The sequence below is a fragment of the Aethalodelphis obliquidens genome, unplaced genomic scaffold, assembly GCF_003676395.1.
Source record: "Aethalodelphis obliquidens isolate GAN/ISIS:26980383/991018 unplaced genomic scaffold, ASM367639v1 scaffold80, whole genome shotgun sequence".
NCBI classification, from domain to species: Eukaryota; Metazoa; Chordata; class Mammalia; order Artiodactyla; family Delphinidae; genus Aethalodelphis; species Aethalodelphis obliquidens.
Window position 1 is genome coordinate 5,866,710 of NW_020838024.1, and position 19,655 is coordinate 5,886,364.

Genomic DNA, 19,655 nt, shown 5'->3' on the forward strand with positions numbered 1-19,655 from the left:
TGTGTGTGTGTGTGTGTGTGTGTGTGTGTGTGTGTGTGTGTGTGTGTGTCTGTGTGTCTGTGTGTGTGTGTGTCTGTGTGTCTGTGTGTCTGTGTCTGTGTCTGTGTCTGTGTGTCTAGGGCTGCCAGGAGCATATACAAGAGGAAAGGCAGCACAGGCAGGCTGGAGCCAATGGCTGCACGTTAAGGAGTTGCGATTGGAACTTCAGCGTGATTGAGACCCACTGAAGGACTTTAAACGAAGTGACATGGTCAGATTCTCACTTAAAAATTGTCACTGCAGAGCAGAATACAAAGTGGAGAAGAAAGCCTTGAGAAAGAATGGCCAATCGGGCAGATGGGGACCACAGTCGGTATGGGGGAGGGGACTAGACTCAGCTATTTCTGAGACCAGGCTGGCAGTCTTGGAGATGGGGATGTCTGTGGAAGGTGGAGGGAGGGCCCCCCTCCTCCCTCTGAAGCCAGACCCCCTGAGATGGCTGACAATCACGCACATGCCTGTGGGATCTCCCCGTCCCATCCTTGTTCCCTTTTTCTTGCCTTTGCCCCTCACACTTGATGTTCACCACGTGGTTCTATTCTAAGCATGGCCCGAGCTCTTCGAAAGGAAAACCTCGTGGCCGTTTCCTGTAGCCATGGAAAGATAACTCACAAGGGTGCTCATGGCGGATCCTGAGCGTTTGTATCACTTTTGCTCCACCTAAGTGCTTGGAGTGTCCACGACTTACAGGTGCAAGAAGAGTCAAAGTCAGAGCGGAACTCGGCTGCAGGTTGAATCATTATCATCTGGGAAGTAAAAGGCTTTGTGACTTAGCTGATTAAAATAGTACCAGGTTTCTTTCGTTTAAGTGGTTTGATAGTGTTTAAAAATTATAAAACAAAGAGTCTTGGATTGTAAACACAGAACTGAAACATTTCTTTTTCTCAGTAGTTCAGCACCTCTGGAAGGCCCAGCAGGGCAGACCCTGAGCAGATTGTGAAGGTGGGAAAATGTCGTGTGCCCACTTCCTGGCCCTGCAGGGCTCTGGCTCACACCCGGGTCGTCTGGCTTGAAACCAGAGCTCAAGAGAATGGCTGAGAGATGGTGGGCGTTCAGGCAAGGGTGACGAGCCAGGGAAGAAGCCCGGTGTCCCCTACTCCACGATGCTTTGTGGGGGGGGTGCAGTGGAAGGTGAAGTGGGGCCAGGTGGTGTCCGGGGCACACAGAAGGCAGAACTAACTGTCAAAGCAGGATGAGTGCTGGTTTCTCCACCGACGATAGTGGGTTTGGGATCTGCGTACGAGAGCTGGGGGTGACGTGACGGAGAAGCCCAGAAGTACGGCCTTGAAGCGTGTGTACTTGTGGGGGACGACTGCTCGGAGTCATTTGTTTCTCCTTAAAGGCAACCTAAAATTTCCCAAATAAAGTGTGTGATGATGGAATGCACTGAAATTCCTTTGGCAAAATTGGGATAATAAGCATACACAACAATATGTGATTAATTGGCAAACTTTTTAAAGATAATGTTATTGGTGATGATGGGACCCGGGCACTGCTGGAAGTGTAAATTAGTAAATAAGCACTTCTACTGCTACAAGCTATCTAAGCAAATAAGAAAATGAAAAACGTGCACAGAGCTACATGGACAAACATGCTCTGTACAGAATTCTTTATAATTTTTAAAATTAAATATACGTGTGACTGATGTAAATGGAATTTCTGGTAGAAAATTAGTAAAATAAATTATGGCATATCCATGTTATAAAATATTAGCCATTACAAATCATGTTTCAGAAGACCCTTTAATGACACGGGGAAATGTTCAGGATCATATCATTAAGACCATAGCAAGTTCCACAAGTATGTTAATATAAGGTCAATTAAAAATATATATATATGTGCTTAAGAAAAAAAATCAAGTAGAAAGGCATAGCAAAATGTTAAAGACGGCCATCTTTGAACAGGAGGATTGTGGGTGATTTGTATTGTCTTTTGCAGGTTTTTTGGGGTCAAACAACCCATTTATATAGTGGAAACATTACTTTTGGAACCAGAACAACTCATTTAACTTATAATTTAAATTATAATACATTTATAAAAAACGTGATAAATTTATAAAACTATAGTAAGTTTAAATTTAAATAAAAACATGTAACACATTTAATAAATGTAATGGCCCATTTATTAGAGCAGTATTTAGTGTAAAAAAATTCCTAGACAAATAATTCCTTGGATTTTTTTTGCAAGAGATTATGAATTATGAGATTAAAAAATATATGCAGACTATAACCTCTCTACAGACTACTGTGCCACATTACTGGCTCTGGGCTTTCTCAGAGGAGGTCCAGGTATGTTGCAGAGTTTTCCTCTCTTTAAATCGAGAGCTTACTTAGCTCTCCATTGAAAACTGGCTGAGCTGGGCAGGGCACAGCTGCCGAGCAGTGGGATCTGTTCAGCAGGGGCGAGCTCTCCAGACTGTGGGCATGTGAGGGGAGAAGTTGTGGGCTGGAGCCGGGCTGGAGAGCCATGTCTGGTTAGAAAGGTGGGAATAGCGGAGTCAGGCTGGAGTTGAGAGGTCTGCTGGCTGGACTGCCACACACTCCATTCCCCTTCTGTACAGAGGGTGACTGCTGTACCAACAGAGAACGGCAAGGGCAGGGGAGGTCACAGGGAGGAAGGGTGGGTAGACTCAGAAAGATCGTGGCCTTAAAGGATGGGTGGACAATAGTGGGAGAAGAGACACATGATGATCAGCCTGTTCGAGGCTTATCCAGGGAACGTCTCTGCAGGTCATTCCTATAGGGGCTGGAACGTGGATATTGCCCCATCAGCCCTCTGAGGCTGCCATGATACAGTCAGCTACGAGCCAGGGGTGTAACTGTAATGTTTACGGTGGATAAATCTAGTTGGATTTTGTTGTCATTTTTTCATTAGTTTTCAATGAATGCTTGTCCTGTTGTCTGCTTCTAAATTTATTTAGTTATTTATAACTCAGCACTAGATGTACTGGCTACATTCTAGGGATTCACTGGGAACTCAAGGCAGTCATCGCATTCCTACATCTCATGGAGTTCACAGTTGGACGAGAGAAACAGATTTTAATCAAATAATCACAAATCTAAATGTAACAAGCAGTTCAGGGGAAAGCCATATGGTCTTGGTATGAGAGCTAAGAGATTTAATATAGATTGGATATATTCTGGAAGTTTCTCTGAGGAAGTAACACTAAAGGATCCAAAAGATGAAATGGAGACACAGACAGAGAGATCAAACATATGGACACCAAGGGGGAAGGGTGGGGTGGGATGAATTGGGAGATTGGGATTGACATATATACACTATTGATACTATGTATAAAATAGATGACTAATGAGAACCTACCATGTAGCACAGGGAACTCTACTCAACACTCTGTGGTGACTTAAATGGGAAGGAAATCCAATAAAAGAGGGGCTATATGTATACGTATAGCTGATTCACTTTGCTGCACAGCAGAAACTAACACAACACTGTAAAGCCACTCTACTGCAGTAAAAATTTTAAAAAAACCCCAAAACCAAAAATGAATTGGAGTCAGTCAGGCAAAGAGGATTCCAGAGAGACAGAAGAGCATTTGCAAAGGTCCTACGGCAGATAAATGTACGGCCATCATGAAGGACTGCAGGACGGGCAGTGAGCTTGGTGTGAGGTGAGGCCCAAGAAGTGGGCAGAGGTCAGTCAGGGAGACAGTGGAGGTCATGACCATTAGTGTGGTTTCTATCCTTACCAGAAGTAAAATTAAGGGAAAAAGTAAGGAAAAAGTGGCTACTGAATGGTGTCATAATACAAAGAGGCGGGAATAATCACACAGTTGTCTCTAAACTGTTTACTTTAACCCCATCCGTTCAGCTCTGATCGACTTGCTTTATAGGTTAGTCTTCTGAGAAAGCTTTCCTTTGAGGGAAAAGCTGTTGGAACCGTGTTTGAAATCAACAATGGGCCTGTACAAGACCTCTGGGAAAATTACAAAAAGTACCACTTCTTCAAGATGTTTTCCTTCTTTTACTGGAAAATTGTCTTAACGTACTGATTTTGTTCGAGCAAAACTCTTTACTGCCATCTTCCAGAAAACTGTCCTCATAAACATAAAAGCCTATGAAGTTTACGATGTAAATGGTGCTCCCTTAGATGTGGCACCTTTGTGCAGTCCACAACCTGCACCACCATACTCAGTGGCCCTGGAACTCCCGTGATCATAAAGAAAGGGGAAAAGTAACTTTTTCTTCCTTAAATTCAAATAGCATATCATGTAAATGGGAAAAGAGATTTTTTTTTTGTTGTCTCCTAAGGCAGAGGTCCCCAAACTTTTGGGCACCAGGGACTGGTTTCGTGGAAGACAATTTTTCCTCGGACGGGGTGGGGATGGTCAGGCAGTAATGTGAGCGATGGGAGCAGCAGATGAAGCCTCGCTCGCTTGCCCGCCGCTCACCTCCTGCTGTACGGCCCGGTTCCTAACAGGCCGTGGACTAGTACCGGGGTTTGGGAAACCCTGTTCTAAGGCCTAATTATAAACAAATTTCCCAACACTTACCCATGCTGACTAGGTTCAGTGCTGATGGGAAGGAGTAAGGGTTCCAAATGGCAAAAAGAAAGCACCCTCCCCAGGGCTGGTTGGATGGGGAACAGTGGCTAACAAGGTTTTACACTAAAAATGACGTATCTACCAGATCTGCGATACAAAGAGGAGACCACAGAGCTGCACTGCAACCACAGCTAACCACAAGCCCTCCCGACTCTGTGCCAGACCACGCTGGGGAGCAGCCCACGAGGGCGTGAGGCGTCACAGGCTGGGTAAGGAAGCGCTACAAGCCGTGGGAAAGTCCTGATTTCATGAAAACAGGGAGACACATCTATACAACTTCACCTGGATGGGTTCTGTGTTATTTTAACATGCCACTTTCAACCAGACATCTCTCAGTCTAAGTTTAAATTCACAAACGATAGTTTTCAAACACTATATCAAGAAGTAGCAATAAAACCCTTGTATATATTAGACTTCTTAGAAATTGATATACGCACTGAACTCAATACCCAATTGCTCTCGTATTTCCAGTGTCAATTCCAGTGTCATTTTTTTTTTCTTAAATAAAAAGTATTACCCTCACAGATTTTTCTGGATGATTCTGACAAAAAAATAAAAAGATGCACTCTGGTCCTCTCCCATCCCAGTCTCGACCATACTATCTATATCTATCTCAAGCTTTTATCTCTGATCCTGGCACCCATGTCTTCGGGAAGACATCACCCCAGCAGAGTAGCCCGGGAAAGCACAGGCACACTTACCGCTCCCTGGACGGAAGACGATTCAGTTCCTTCGTCCTCGTCCCCGTCCGGCTCCTGGTCTTCGTTGTCGGTCCAAGAGGACACGTCCTCTACCGAACTGGTCAGATCAGGCAAACTCTTAGATGTTAGCCTGAGGAGGTCCTCTGCAGAGCTTTCCTATGGGGACACAATGAAAGGCCCACGAGTTACCCCATGATGTCAAGGTCAAGGTAAACCTAGCTGAGTCAACTGCGGGTGGTCACGTGCTCCCAATCCAAAGCCTCTATGGAGTGCAGGTTCCACATTTCCAGGGGTGCAAGCATGGCTCACGGGCCCAGCCGCTCCGCGGCATGTGGGATCCTCCCGGATCGGGACACGAACCCGCGTCCCCTGCATCGGCAGGCGGACTCTCAACCACTGCGCCACCAGGGAAGCCCCCATTTTTTTTCCTTGATGATTCTATGTTTCTTAGGTGAATGTTTCTATGTGCAATCTAATCTCCCTGAACTTAAGATCCTTCAATGCCCTCCCCTGTCTTACTTTCAGGATATAGTTTAAACTCCCTCATTGGCAGGCTAACATCAGAGATTTGGCCTCTGCCCAGCTCTCCAAACTCACCCCCCTCCATTCTCCCATCCCTTCCATTCAAGCTGTACTGACTTTCAAACACACCGGGCTCTCCCCTGCCCTGTTGCCTTTTCCACCAGCAGCTCCCCTGCCTAGACCACCCTTCCTCTCATGACTAAGGCCTCTCTGGGCAAAGCCTGAGCATCGTCTCCTGCAAGCCTTCCTGGATCACCTCTGCAGGCATTTGCCTCTCCTTTCCCCTCTAATGTCCTCTACTGTTTATCGCCTCGCTGTGTGTGTCTAACTTACTCATCTATCTCCCCTGCTTGTCTGAGAGCTCCTCAAACCATGTCTACTCAGTGCAGTGTCCCCAGGCCTAGCTCAGAGCTTAAACATCCACCATATCTTCCTCTCCCTCATTGCTCATCTCACAGGCCCATGGTCATCAGAAAGAGATTAGACTGTTCAGTGAATCACAATGTCAAAGTGGGGACTGATGATGCCTCTGCAACGAAAGCAGCCCTTGAACAACGTTTAAAGGTCAACAAAAACAGATGGAATCAGACTCCATTAAGATCAGACTCCAAAGGGGGCTTCATCAACACAGCCCTTCCTTCCTACACACAAATAAGGTCAGAATGGTTGAGGGATGCAGGCGAGATCAGTGAGACCACGTGACAATCCCAAGGACAAATGAGGCACACACAGGAGCCCAGAGCTCTCCTGGGAAATGACACAGCACGTGAGGCCAGGGACCGGGGCTGCAGGGCTGATCTGAGGCCAGAGAAAAGGAGCAATGTGTCCTCTCCTCTTTCCCCCATACCAGCAATTTCTACAAGGAAGGAAACACCTGGAGAGTTTTGATCATCATATTCCTCGGGGGCTGACAGAAAAGAGAATAACAAAAAATACCCATCTTACACAAGGGACGTTACAAACTACTACTGAGTTGGCACCTGGTGACAATGTCGTTTGTTACTAGTTTGATGCAGTTTCCACCTTCAAGGTACCTGAAGCTCATTCATTTTAGATCAGTAATTTGTGAAACCATAGACCTTGCCCGAGGAAGGGAAAAAGAGTTATTAATGAGAAAGTGAGTTGAGTCCTCTTCTGGGATGTCAATTCTGCTCAGCTATTAATAGAAAGCTTAAAAAAAGTGGAAGTCCCTACTGCTGAGTAAATTTCACAATAGCCACAGGATGGAATACTCCGCGGCCATAAAAAATGCTGCTCTAGAAATTTATTTCCTGATGTGGGAAGCGTTCTTATAGTATGTTACTTACAGAAAAAGCGGGTTAAAAATAATATGTAAGAACTGTATTAATAACAGATGTAATAATAAACTGGATACAATACTGTGTGATAACCATAAAGAAGCACATTTCTCCAAGTGCTCACTGTGACCAACTACATTGTTCAGAACCCTTTATAGTTCATTGAATCTTCCGAACATCCCGTGAAGCAGTTATTGATTCCCATTGTACAAGTCAGACTTCGAGAGATGTAGTAAGTTGCTCAAGATACACAGGTTTTAAAGGGCTGTGCTGGCACCTGAATGGGACGGGTGGGACTGCCTCCAGGTGCACTGCCTCCTTGTGTTTGATTCCATTTAAAAGAAAACGTGCGTGTATTTGCACACACATATGCGTTCCTGTCTGGAAGGACACACCAGTTAGTGGAGAGTTACTGTTGGCGGTGTTACAAACATTTTATCTCCTTTTTCTTCTCTATATTTTTCTGGGCTTTCTACATTAGATATAATGAATACATATTTCTTGTTAATAAAAGCCAACAGTGAAACAAAAAAGAGAGAGGGCACGAGAGAAAGCTGTATTTCTACGCATGTACTTCTAGGAATATCAGAACGAACTTGGATATTCTGAGTTTATTCATTCAACAAAAACTTTCTAAGCTCCTCTGTATACACAAATGACATATTTGTGTGGAAACATGAGACACCCTCTCCAGAAGAAAGTAACTGCTATATCTCCAAAACAATGCCTTAAAGTTTTGTGACAAGGTGACGATTATCTGCAATAATGAATTTAGATGTTTTATTACTCCTGTATTCAGTAAGTCAAAAGTTCTTTTTCTTTTCTCCCTCTCTTCATATATAAAGACAGAAACAAAGCCTGTGGATGACTTGGTCTCGTGGGATGAAGAAAAGGAACAGATGCCCAGAGGTGCCTAAAGATTGACTTCTTGCTTCTCCTCCACGGATGAGTACCTTGGATGGTGTAGATTAAGTTCAGGAACAAACAGCAGGCAGCTGCCGTAACAGCGTACTGCCTACTTGTAAATGGAGCAAATGGGAAGGAGTCGCAACTCTGAGGACTGGGTCAGCCTTAGGGCCATAGCTCAGGACTGCTGGCCAAGCGTCAACGGATGGAAAAGCAGAATGGACACCTGTTCCTCAGCTCTGGATGCTGCTCAGCCCTACAAAGACCCCAGCAAGTGTCCCTAAATGTCCAGGCCTCTGGCAGGAACACATTACCTTTTTCTAATACCATTGACTCTGGTGTCCTTTATATCTTAGGCGACTAAGGGGCAGCATGAAACTCTGAAGTCCAATGAACCCAGGATGAAACTTGCTTCTGTCACCCACTGCTTGTGTGACCTCCAGGCAAATTAATTATCCTCTTAGATTTTAGCTTCATCCTCTGAATAAAATGAATGAATGGCTCTCTCATGGGATTTAAGAATTAAATGAGATAGTAGGTACGAACTGCCTGGCACCCAGTGGAACCCAATACATGTGAGTGTCTTTCTTCCTTCAAGTCAGTGAGTGAAAATATTGGTCAGACTCCAAAATTTGTTTTCAAAAATCTCATGTGTGCCCCTTAATTACCCATGAGTGGCCCCTTTTTGTTTTTATTTTCTTTGTGTAGTGTGTTTGTGGCTAATGGCTGACTTTGAAGAGACTTCTCTTCCTCATTTTCCAACTAGCAGGAGAAAGAAGTGAGCACAGAAATAAAGGTTTGGGGGACATGGTATACCACCTGTGCAGAACCCCTGTGCTCTTAAGCTGCAGGCTGTGGGGAGGTGGGCCGTGCAAAGATAGGACTGTGTGTGGTGCGTGCGTGCGTGTGTGTGTGTGTAAGAACCAGTAATGCTTTCCAAACTCCCACCACATCTGGCCAAATGAGGAATTTGTTTCTCCTTCCCTCACAGCCTTTCCCTCCTTGCGGGATTCACCAGGCTGACCAAGAACATCCCTAGCTTTGCTCCTTCCCCACCCCTAGGGAGGGGATGCCTCACGGCATCTCTGGGAGGGGAGGAGGGGGCCTATGAATGGAGAGTGTCTCAACTCCTGCCTCCAGGGCCTCCGTGTCAGCTCTTCCTGCCAAGTCTTTGCCAAGGCTCTAGATTCTGGTTGGAAGCCTAAGGGTCTAGCTCAGGGACTTGGGGTAAACGGTATCATTTTTCAGATGGCTCAAAATACTCTTCTCATCTATTTATTAAACACTCCCCAAATAGGCAATAGACCTCCCCAAATAGGCAATCTAAGAAAGAAAATATATAAAAACCTGTAGATGCTGGGTTTAAAAATCGCATCAGGGATAACCGGGGGAAAGCAGCCATCCTGTCACGAGCGTATGGCTGCAAAGGGTTAAGGACTGGGGGGCCTCACACCCGTTCTCCCCTCAGCTAGCACTGGGATACGCCCGTGGCCCCGCTGCACAGGCCCCCGCGTCCTGTGGGCCCCTCCCTGGTCTCAGCAGCAGCACCATCTCCTCAGACAGTGGAGCAGATCCCAGACAGCCCAGTTCCTCCCCTCTTGCCACACAGCTGGGGCATCCTGCCGCCTCTACCCAGTTCCCTAAGGCTGGCGAGACCCCGGGGAGAAAGCAGATGGGGACCCCGCACATCAGCACTACTTTTACACGCTCCGGGGGTGAAAGAAGTCCCAGCCCGAGGCTGGGTGACGAAGAAGTGGCAGCGAGACGGAGGGGACAGACAGACACCACGGGGGGGTCAAGAACCAGGGTCCCGGCCGCACTGCCGGCGGCAGAATCAAGGCCTCCTCGAGACGGGAGCCCCCGCGGAAGCTCTGCCTCGCTGGGTCATTTGTAAAACTGAGGAGGAAGAGGGCGGGGCTGTGGCGGGACAAGCGGGGTTCACGAGGCTTCTTCCAGCACCAACACTCTGTGCTGCGAGGGGGCCCCGGCAGCCCGTAGCCTGCCCTTCCGGCGGGACCTGGAAGATGCGCATCTCCCGCCCCCCTCCCGCCCCTACTGTCCCACTGACTTCCACATCTCCTCCTTGGTTTCCCCCTGGACCAGTTGCTACTCTGTCCACCCTGTCTTTCCTCCTACCCTCCCATTCTTCCCTTTTCCTTAGTCCTGTTATTGCTTTTCCATCTCCTAGCTATACCCATAAAGACCCTTCAAGGAAGGCAAGATGATTAAATGCCCTTTAGCTCAGGGTCCCTTGTGGGCTCGCACCGTAGAATCATGGCTATTTGAATGGCCCAAGGTAAAGGCAAGTACGCATATGCGTGTGTATGTGGGGTGGGGTCGGGGGTCGTACATGGGGAGGGCTCGAAACCACCGCCACCATTTAAAATATTCTACAAAACAAACAAAAACCACCTACCTTGCTGGCCACCACCAGCTGAACCACTCCGGTGGCTGAGCGAAGAATGGCCACAGCTTCCTCGTGGGAGAGCCCGACTAGTAAGTGACCATTGATTACCAGCAGCTCATCTCCTAAGGACAGTCTGCCATCCCTGAGGAAACGGAGATGGGAAAAAAAATCCCTCGTCAAAACATTCTGGGCTGGAGAAGGGCCACCTTCCTGGAGCTGGGGAGGGCTGTGAGAGGGGACAGTTAAGAATGGGCTAAAGAGGAGAAGGGACAGCTGGAGACAGCTGGGATGGGACTGCTTCATCCTTCTGTCTGCCCAGTTAGGGGAGTGACGGGCTTCATGATTTCAGATGGTCGTTTAGTAACAAAAACCATCTCAAGTTACCACCCTATCCCACATCAACGGCAACGAAACGTCTTCCATCCAAGTGGAGATGTGATAGAGGAACCGAGACCCCAAGGCTTTCGGGGTCATTCTTTTCTCTAGTCCTACCTGCCACCCTGCCCTTGAGGCTGAGTCATCATCTGAGTCTCAGCTGAGCCCCAAAAGAGCGAAGGTAACCTAAGCTCACCAGGGATCCTTCTCTAACCCACGTTCCTCTCTCTTCCTAGGTGACACACCCTTGCCCAGATTTCCTCTGCGGCACCCGTGGCACTACACCATGTGTGTCTGTAACCCCGCCCCCAAGAGTTACAGGGCCTCCAGGGTGAAGTCTCACAATGCCTCCTTCTTTGTGTCCCTACCGCCAAGCTTCATAAGCAGAAGGATGAACAGAAAAATGAACAAAGAAACTGCCTAAGTTACTGCTTGCTGTTGTACGTATCAGACCTGGTGTACCACACAGGCGTACAAACGTGTTCTATTTCTTTATTTCCTTTAAATTAAGTGAATGACCTGGAGTTTCCTTCCCACTGGGCTGGCAGGAGGCCCAGTCGTCACGGGGTCTGCCTGCCCTACAGTGGGTCAAGGGTGGCAGACTGTTACAGAGCACCAGGCAGGTCCCGTCAATCACGGTGGGTTAACAGTGTGTGGGTTCCAACTGAGCCTCCAATGGCCTGGTCTCCCTTGATCCCAAAGCAGTCAGAGGCTTTTCATCTCCATCGCTAAATATGGGATGGGAAATCTGGTGAGGCTGAGAGACCCAAAGCCCAGGATTCCACCATCCCCTCTGAAGGCTTTACATCGGCATCCAGGATTGGCTGGGACCCATGCTTGTCTCCAACACTCCCAGATTCACCCCGCTCTGTTTCTCTCTAATCTATGGACTCTCTCCTCCTTGCTTTGTTTCAATGAATTGACCAAGTTCTCTATCCTCCCCCCCTTACCAGTCCCTCTCTGTGTCCTCTAGGGCATGCATCATAATCTTTTCTATGAATCTAGGTTTTAACAGAAGACGGGAGGCACCAGAGACTCTGAGAGCCTCTGCTTTCTGTTCTTCAAAAATCCCTAAAGCAGAGAAAGGCTAAGAACCCCGGGCTGTTGCTCAGGATGGAAAGACAATGGAAGAGGAAAACCACAGAGAACAAGCAAACTGGAACGTCAAAGAGGTATGTGGGTGGGCACTCTGGAGGAGAGGGATTCAGGAATACAGGAGAACGTAGTGGTTTGGGCCAGCGTCCCTGGGCTTACTTCTCCACACCACCATCAAGATCACCTCTGTCCCTGTTCCTTTTTAATCCCACATTTCTCATCTCCAGTTATTAACTAGAATGCCCCACATATAAATTAAATACCCAGACACACACACACACACACACACACATCTAAGCTAAGGCTGTAAGAAAATGGTGAGACCCACTAGAAATAGCTCACGTGGAAAATAGGAAAGAACAGTTCTATATAAGCTCATCTCTGAGCACAGGAATTTCCTAACTGCCAACTTTCCAAAGACAGACTAGAACCTGAAACCTAGGACTAATGGGAAAATGGCTATCTCATGCGAGTTCCTTAAAGCATCCATCATTTGGGAAGTGTAATGATGCTCTTCTGCATACAAACTATCTAAGGTCTTAATCTTTCAATAATTACTGCCACCCGGATAACTGACACCTGCAGTTAATCTTATTTCTACTTGAGTTATCAGGATCGTACTCTCTACTTAGGGGACGGATGAGCATGAAACACTTTGATAGTTTGTGCCCTGGTCCTCTCTTTGGTATTCCATTCCTCAGACTAAATACTTCGAGCTCCTTCAACTGTGGCTCATGAGGTACATTTCTGAGAGCTCCCTCGGTCTGGAGCAGGCCAATACTGCTCTGGTTTGCCAACTCCCCCTTAGCGTCAGGGTACCTGGACCGAACACTGATTCCAGACTAGATTCACCTCCCTCATCAGTGAAACTCTACCTTTATCCACCTACTGTATATGTATGGACATCCAACATATATACGCGTCCCACTGTGCTCTGCAAACAGTAGACGCCCTATGTATACAGAAGCAATTAGCTACATGGCATTAGCTTACATTTGGGGATGGCTACATCCCTCTAACTCAACATGGACTTCTTCTTTGACATGCTCTGCCTAAGCACTGTCCCTCTTCCTACTTCAGATGACTGTTCAGTTTAAAAAAGAAGCTTTACAGTGTGAATTGTTTTCAGGTCACAAGGAGAAAATTCACATTTATTTTTCCCCTGCCACATCTGCACGGCAGAGACACACATATCTAAGTGTGGATCAAATCTGGATAGACCCGACGAATCCAGACACGGCACACGAACTGTGGTCACATTTAAACCCCATCACTTTCCCAAGTCATCAGCCACAGTCTCATGGGAGTGACGATGTCAGGGATGTGGTGTTCCAATGCGTGGATAAGGAACCACGTGGCACAAACATCCCGAAAGTCAGGATAAGTAACATTCACTTGACACTCAAACTGGATTAGAAAGAAATCTAATCTTCCTTCATGCTGTGGCAGAGCTGGCAATAGCCCCAGCAATGAACCACTTCCTGTGCTCAGAGGGGTGTTTAATTAGAACCACTGGTGCCCGATCTCCTCCCGTGCTCCAGCATCATCCTTGTAAACTGTAATGCCCAGAGTCCCGGCACCCGGGGGAAGGGAAGGGGGGGGAAGACAAGGAGGCAGAGAAAGGGAGAGTTATCTAGTCACCTGTGAGCGGCACCTCCTTCCTTCACTTGGGTGACAACGATAGCGTGAGGTGAGCGCTTTGATCCTCGGCCTCCACTAACCTGAATTCCCAGCCCATCCGATTCTTTAAGCAGCTCCATCTTCCATATCCGGCCAACTTCCTCCTTGGAAGAAAAAGTGAGCAGAATGTGAAGTATCTGGACAGACACGCACCATTGTCAAAGGAGAGGGGACCGGGGAGGTCCAGCCAAGTATTCACTTGTCGACAGATATCGCAGGGGATCACCGATGAGAAAATTCTGTGGGTTGGACCAAAGTCTCGAGCTGGCAATGCTGCCCAAAACAACCTTCTGTGATAATAGGAGTGTTCTCCTTCTGCACCATCCAAAAGCAGTCACCAGCCACAGGTGGCTACCGAACACTTGAAGTATGGCTGGTGGCAACGGAGACACTGAATTTTTCATTTCATTTCATTTTAATTAAATTTAATTAGCCATCTGTGGCTAGTGGCAATGACATTGGACAGCACAGCAAAAGTGATTTGCGAATTTCCTGACCAGGGTCCCGTTAAGTAAAGCTTTTCTGCCTGGAACCCAGGTACCACTACGTGTGTAAATACTGGCTGTGCCTGGGTTCCTTTTATTTACAACGGCTACTAATTGATAAAGGAGGATGAAAGGAAGACAGAGCTAGGTCTTGGTGCCAGGAGACTTCAACTAGTTTGAGCCAAGCTCTGCCACTTGGTACTTACGAAAGTCACATAAGGCCTGAATACCTCAGTTTCCTTGCCTTTAAAGGGACTTCCCTGGTGGCGCAGTGGATAGGACTCGGTGCTCCCAGTGCAGGGGGCCCAGGTTCGATCCCTGGTCAGGGAACTAGATCCCATATGCATGCCACAACTGGGAGCTCGGATGGCGCAGATGGGGAGCTGACGAGCTGCAACTGAGGAGCCCCAGAGCCACAACTAAGGAGCCCGGCTGCTGCAGCTGAGACCTGGTGCAACCAAATAAATATTAGAAAACCCCAAAAACAAACAAAAAAACATATAACTCTTTAAAAAAATAATAAAGTGGGGTTAAGTATTAACACTTCCAGGGCTGGTGTTAGGGTTAAAGGAGACATTTATGGAAACAGGCAGCAGTGCTCCTGATATCTAGTAGATACATAATAAATGTTGATAGGTAACCACGTATGACTTACACATGCATATCATATATGTTAAAAACATAATATTGAATTGAATCTCAAACTTCCTTAAAATATATGAATGAGATCTCGGGTAGGAGAAACCAAAACAGGAAATTCACCGATGAATTTGTGATCAACTTCCGCACACACTGGTCAGTATACTCTTTTTTTTTTTAATTAATTAATTAATTCATTTACGGCTGTGCTGGGTCTTCGTTTCTGTACGAGGGCTTTCTCTAGTTGAGGCAAGCGGGGGCCACTCTTCATCGCGGTGCGCGGGCCTCTCACTATCGCGGCCTCTCTTGTTGCGGAGCACAGGCTCCGGACGCGCAGGCTCAGTAGTTGTGGCGCACGGGCTTAGTTGCTCCGCAGCATGTGGGATCTTGCCAGACCAAGGCTCGAACCCGTGTCCCCTGCATCGGCAGGCGGACTCTCAACCACAGCGCCACCAGGGAAGCCCCAGTATACTCTTTAAATAAATTTAAAAATGCTTCAACAACTATAAAAATCTATCCCTTTTACTTTATTTATTTATTTAGGCCACGCCACAGGGCTCGTGGGATCTTAAGTTCCCTGACCAGGGATTGAACCTGCGCCCTCGGCAGGGAAAGCGCGGAGTCCTAACCACTGGACCTCCAGAGAACTGCCAAAGATCTATCCTTTTCAAAAACTAATAAAGGTGTCTAAATCCTCTAGACTGCTAGTAGCTTTTCTGCTCTGGTTTATTCTCCACGTGACTCCGTATTTCACTCCAAGGACACAAACATACACCCACTGCAAAATGTTTGATAATTGGCTGCTCAGAGAAATGAAAGCAAAAGCTTCTAAAGTGATTTATTTGGGAGTCTGACTTTAGGCTCGTCCCAAAGTCCTTGCTGGCTCCAGGTATACAGGTAGGGGTCACAATGCATTCCTCAATTTATAAAAGAAAAGCTATGTGTTTTCTTCGTTCATCCTGAAGGTCCAACGGAACTGTTAAGGTCCAATACAGACCAAGCCAGCATCTCCCTAAAAGTAGGCAACCTGCCCATTCAAGCTGCTTGCAGAAGAGGAAAAATGTGAAGCATTTAGAAAACCGAAATGCATACTGTCAGCAACTAAAATGCAACGGTAAAAAAAGCAGATGTTGAACGGTCACTAATGTGCAGCAACAGGAACGTCTAGGGAAATTATTGCCAGACAGAGACCTGTTGGGCCCTACACTTCTCCTCACCCAGCGCAGCTCACGGGAGCTCCATGACTCCAACAACACGCCATGGTGCCAGCTGTCTCCTCCATCCACTGACCACAGGCCCACGAAGCCTGTCTGGCCAAATGTAACCGCAGAAGTCACTGGCGTTTCTCCCACAGTAGTTCATGAACTTGTCAACGATCCCTACACCATCCCATCGTCTCACTTTGGACTCCCTGGGTTTTGGTTGGTTGCCTCTGACCTCTGGAACACCTTTCTCTCTTTCCCATTCAGAAACAGCCTGCCTGGCCTTCAGAGTCTCTCACAGCTCCACAACTTCCAAGAAGCCATCCTTGCATCCAAGAAGCCAGTGCTACCATGAGATAGCAACATTCAGTGCTTCCACTACCCGAGACCCTGTGGCTATCAGAGGACTCGGAAGAGAACAAAGGCAAGGTGCTCCGGTTAGCTGTTATCCCGGCATGCTGGGCGTCCCACACTGGCACATGGGCCAGCCCTGTGGCTGCTTCCCTGGGCCTCACGGTGCAGGTAACAAATGAGAGTCGACGGTGGCTTGACTTTTTTCCTTGGAAGACATGCCATGGCTCCTGGGGTCTTGAAGATGTGAGACAGTGTTCCTCCCTCTCCCAGTACAGAAAATCTGTAGAACTCTTTCCCAAGAACAACAAGGACCATTATGAGAGCCCAGAAATAAGAAAACCCCTTTGGTTTTAGCCCAAATTAGTTAAAACCTATCCATCCCTATTACTAGCTACACCACCATTTTCTCCCGTCCTACCCTCCTTTTGCTAAACAGAACATGTTAAGTATGGTTCACAGAGGATGTGACAATACTAGATACAGTTCTTTCTGATTTTTAAATGCTTTAGAAATAGTACTTGTGACAAGAAACATGCAAAACTACATTCATGGGGAAAGAAGAATGGCCTAAATGTTGACCCTGACAGAGGAGTTAAAGACAAGAGCACCCACACGCCCACTCCACACCCCCGCCCCTGCCCAAGACGCACACAACTAGTTAAAAGCAAAACAAAAACAAAACACATATCTAATAGAATATGTGTTTACACATACAGCCCCCAACTACACTAGTCTAGAAACAGCTTTTCTTCCAATAATATGATTTTCCCTCGACAACAGAGTAGAAACTATAAGGGGAGAATTCAAAGAAAATGATGCAAATTTCCTCACCCTGGAATTTCCTGATCATCTAATGAAGGAGCTCTGAGGAACACAAAGAGAGGCAGAAACAGGAAGAGGCAGATGTTATCGGTCTCAATTGTACAATTGTCAGTAGTAAATCTAGCTGCCTACAGCTGAAAGCAGCGTCCAGTTAAAAATAAAATCAGTGTCTAAAGTTTATTAGCCTAAAGCTGGCACTGGCCAAAAACCAACAGGCCAACTTAAAAACAATAAATATCAAGTATATTTCCAACTGCCTCCTTACAATTCCACTTAGGTATCCACTACACACACCAGTAGGGTCAGAACAGGACTCTCCTTCTTTCCCATCTCAGTGGGAATAGCAACATCATCTACTCAAGCTTAAGCGGATATGCAAACCCACAACCCACGAACTGTCTTTGATTTATCCTTCTATTTCCTACACCTAAACCATGAGTGAGATCTAAACGCTCTATTTGCAAAACAGATCCACATTCATCCACCTCTGCTTTTCTTCCCTGACACCACCCTTGTCAAAGCCACCAGCATCTTTAGCTTGGGTTATCACAATGGCCTCCAATCTGGTCTCCCTTTTTATGCTTTACCTCTCACAAACCACTATTATCCATTACGCATCTAGGGTAAATGTTAACAAATATATATCATGATGCACTCAGCTTAAACCTTTCGACAGCTCCCCGCTAGACTTAGAATAAGGTCCGCACTCTTTGCAATGGCGAACATGAACTTTTGTAATCGAGTCCCATCCGTATCCTCCACATCACCTCCTAGTCCATCCCCATCACTCACTGTGCTGCAGACTCTCTGCTCCTGGAATATTCTATCATTCCTGTCTTACAGCAGCTGCATGTGCTAGTTCCTCGCCGGAAACATTCTGCCCCCAGATTTTGCAGGGCTGCCCTTTCCTGACCCTCAGTCTGTAGCTGAAACATGGCCTCTTTAATGAGGTCTTTTGCCGACAACACCCAATATCAATTTGCCCCCTGCCCATGTCACTGCGGGGCCATCTTTCACATCACTGTTTTACTTTATTTATCGTACTTATGGTCAGCATCTAACATTCTGATTTATTTTCTTATTTATTGCTTGTGGCCCCTTATACGTGACAAATGCCGCAGGACAGGAACTTTATCTCTCATTTACAAATGGGTTCTCCAGCAGCTAGAACAGTGCCTAGCACATAACAATACTGCATAAATGTCACTGAATTAACAAACAGAGACTGTTTATCCACTAATCCTAGGGTTCTTCAAAGTTATTGAGACTGACGTTAAGAAGTTTACCCAGATGGGAGACCTCCCTGTTTGCCAATGTTCAGCGTGTGAACACAGATCCAGTTGTAGAGATGATTGAGTTCTGAAACAGATCCTGTCTAGACAGAGGGCTTGGGCCTTTGCTTCCTTTTACACTGGCTTAAAGGGCAAAGAGACTTTGTCAGCCCGTTGAGAAAAAGCCAAACCATGCAAAATTGGACGCTACGGACGTCTGTATTAATGTTGTCAGAGTGCTACCCTTTCCTGTAAACCGCCAGTTACTGTGTGAGCTCACATGTGCATCTCTTCACAAAGGCAAACAGAGGGATTTATTTACCAAAACAGGGGTGATGCATTAAAGGGAGCGGCCTCGGCAGCATTTAAATGACCTCATCTGCTAGAACCCAAAATAAAATTTTACAACAGCATCTTTGCCCCAAATGTGAGAAGACACATCATCCAACTAGAATTTCACTGCAGTAAATGCTCTGGCTCCAGTTGCAGACCTATTTTGAGACTGTTTGCTTATCCCTTCTTACTTAGAATGATCAGTAAGAAATGAAGAAACATGTCATCGTAATGTCAGAGTTGAAATCCCGTAGTCATCAGACCAAAACGCTCAGTGTGTAGGTGAGAAAACTGAAGCTTCGAGAAAGGACGTGGCAGCCTGAAGGCCACGGAGCTGGGAAGGGAAGAACCAGGGCTGGAACTTGGTGCCCCATCTCTCAGGCCTGGGGCTGCCCCGTGCCTTCATTAATAAATAGCTACAGAGCACCTACAGGTGCCAGGCGCTGAGCTGGGACCGAGAGAGCAAAGGCTCAGAGGCAAGAGTGAGCATGGCCTTGTGAAAAAAACGAACTCAGCCAAAGACAGGGAGGAAGAAAGCAGTGAGAAATGGGGGCAAAGCGTTAATCAGGAATCAGGTGATGAAAAGGCCTCACATGCTACGTCAAGCCAAGGTATCTGGGTATTACCCCAAGGGCAAAGTGGGCCACCAAATGGTTTAAGCTTTAGCGCACATGCGTGTGTACATGTGCATGCATGCTCGCGCAGTAAGATCTGCTCTTTAGAAAGGTCCCTCTGGTTGCAGTGGGGACAGTGGGTGATGGGATGAAAGTGGGAGCAGTGAGACGGGTGGGAGACTACTGTGACCACCCAGGTGAGAAATGAGAGCAGCCTGGCCCTGACCTAAAGCTGTCGGAGGGAGCACAGAGAAGTGGAGCAGACAGAGATCCTGAAGGGAGCAGCAGTTGACAGGATTGGTGGCTGACAGGATGCGGTGTAAGGGAGAGGGCAGCGTTCCTGCTGACTCC

At 46.9% G+C, this 19,655-nt stretch overlaps 1 protein-coding gene across 6 annotated transcripts in view; it reads right to left on the minus strand.

The window, feature by feature from the left end:
- PDZD2 (PDZ domain containing 2) overlaps nucleotides 1-19,655 on the minus strand; it is a 377,132-nt gene that overhangs the window by 74,993 nt on the left and 282,484 nt on the right. For 5 of the 6 annotated variants that reach the window (XM_027092702.1, XM_027092705.1, XM_027092704.1 and 2 more), the window contains 3 exons: nucleotides 13,546-13,688; nucleotides 10,444-10,576; nucleotides 5,302-5,457 (listed from right to left, as the gene is read on the minus strand). In XM_027092702.1, the coding sequence (XP_026948503.1) occupies nucleotides 5,302-5,457; nucleotides 10,444-10,576; nucleotides 13,546-13,688 (432 nt within the window). The remainder of the gene's footprint in view (nucleotides 1-5,301; nucleotides 5,458-10,443; nucleotides 10,577-13,545; nucleotides 13,689-19,655) is intronic. The other variant, XM_027092708.1, reaches the window with a different exon arrangement.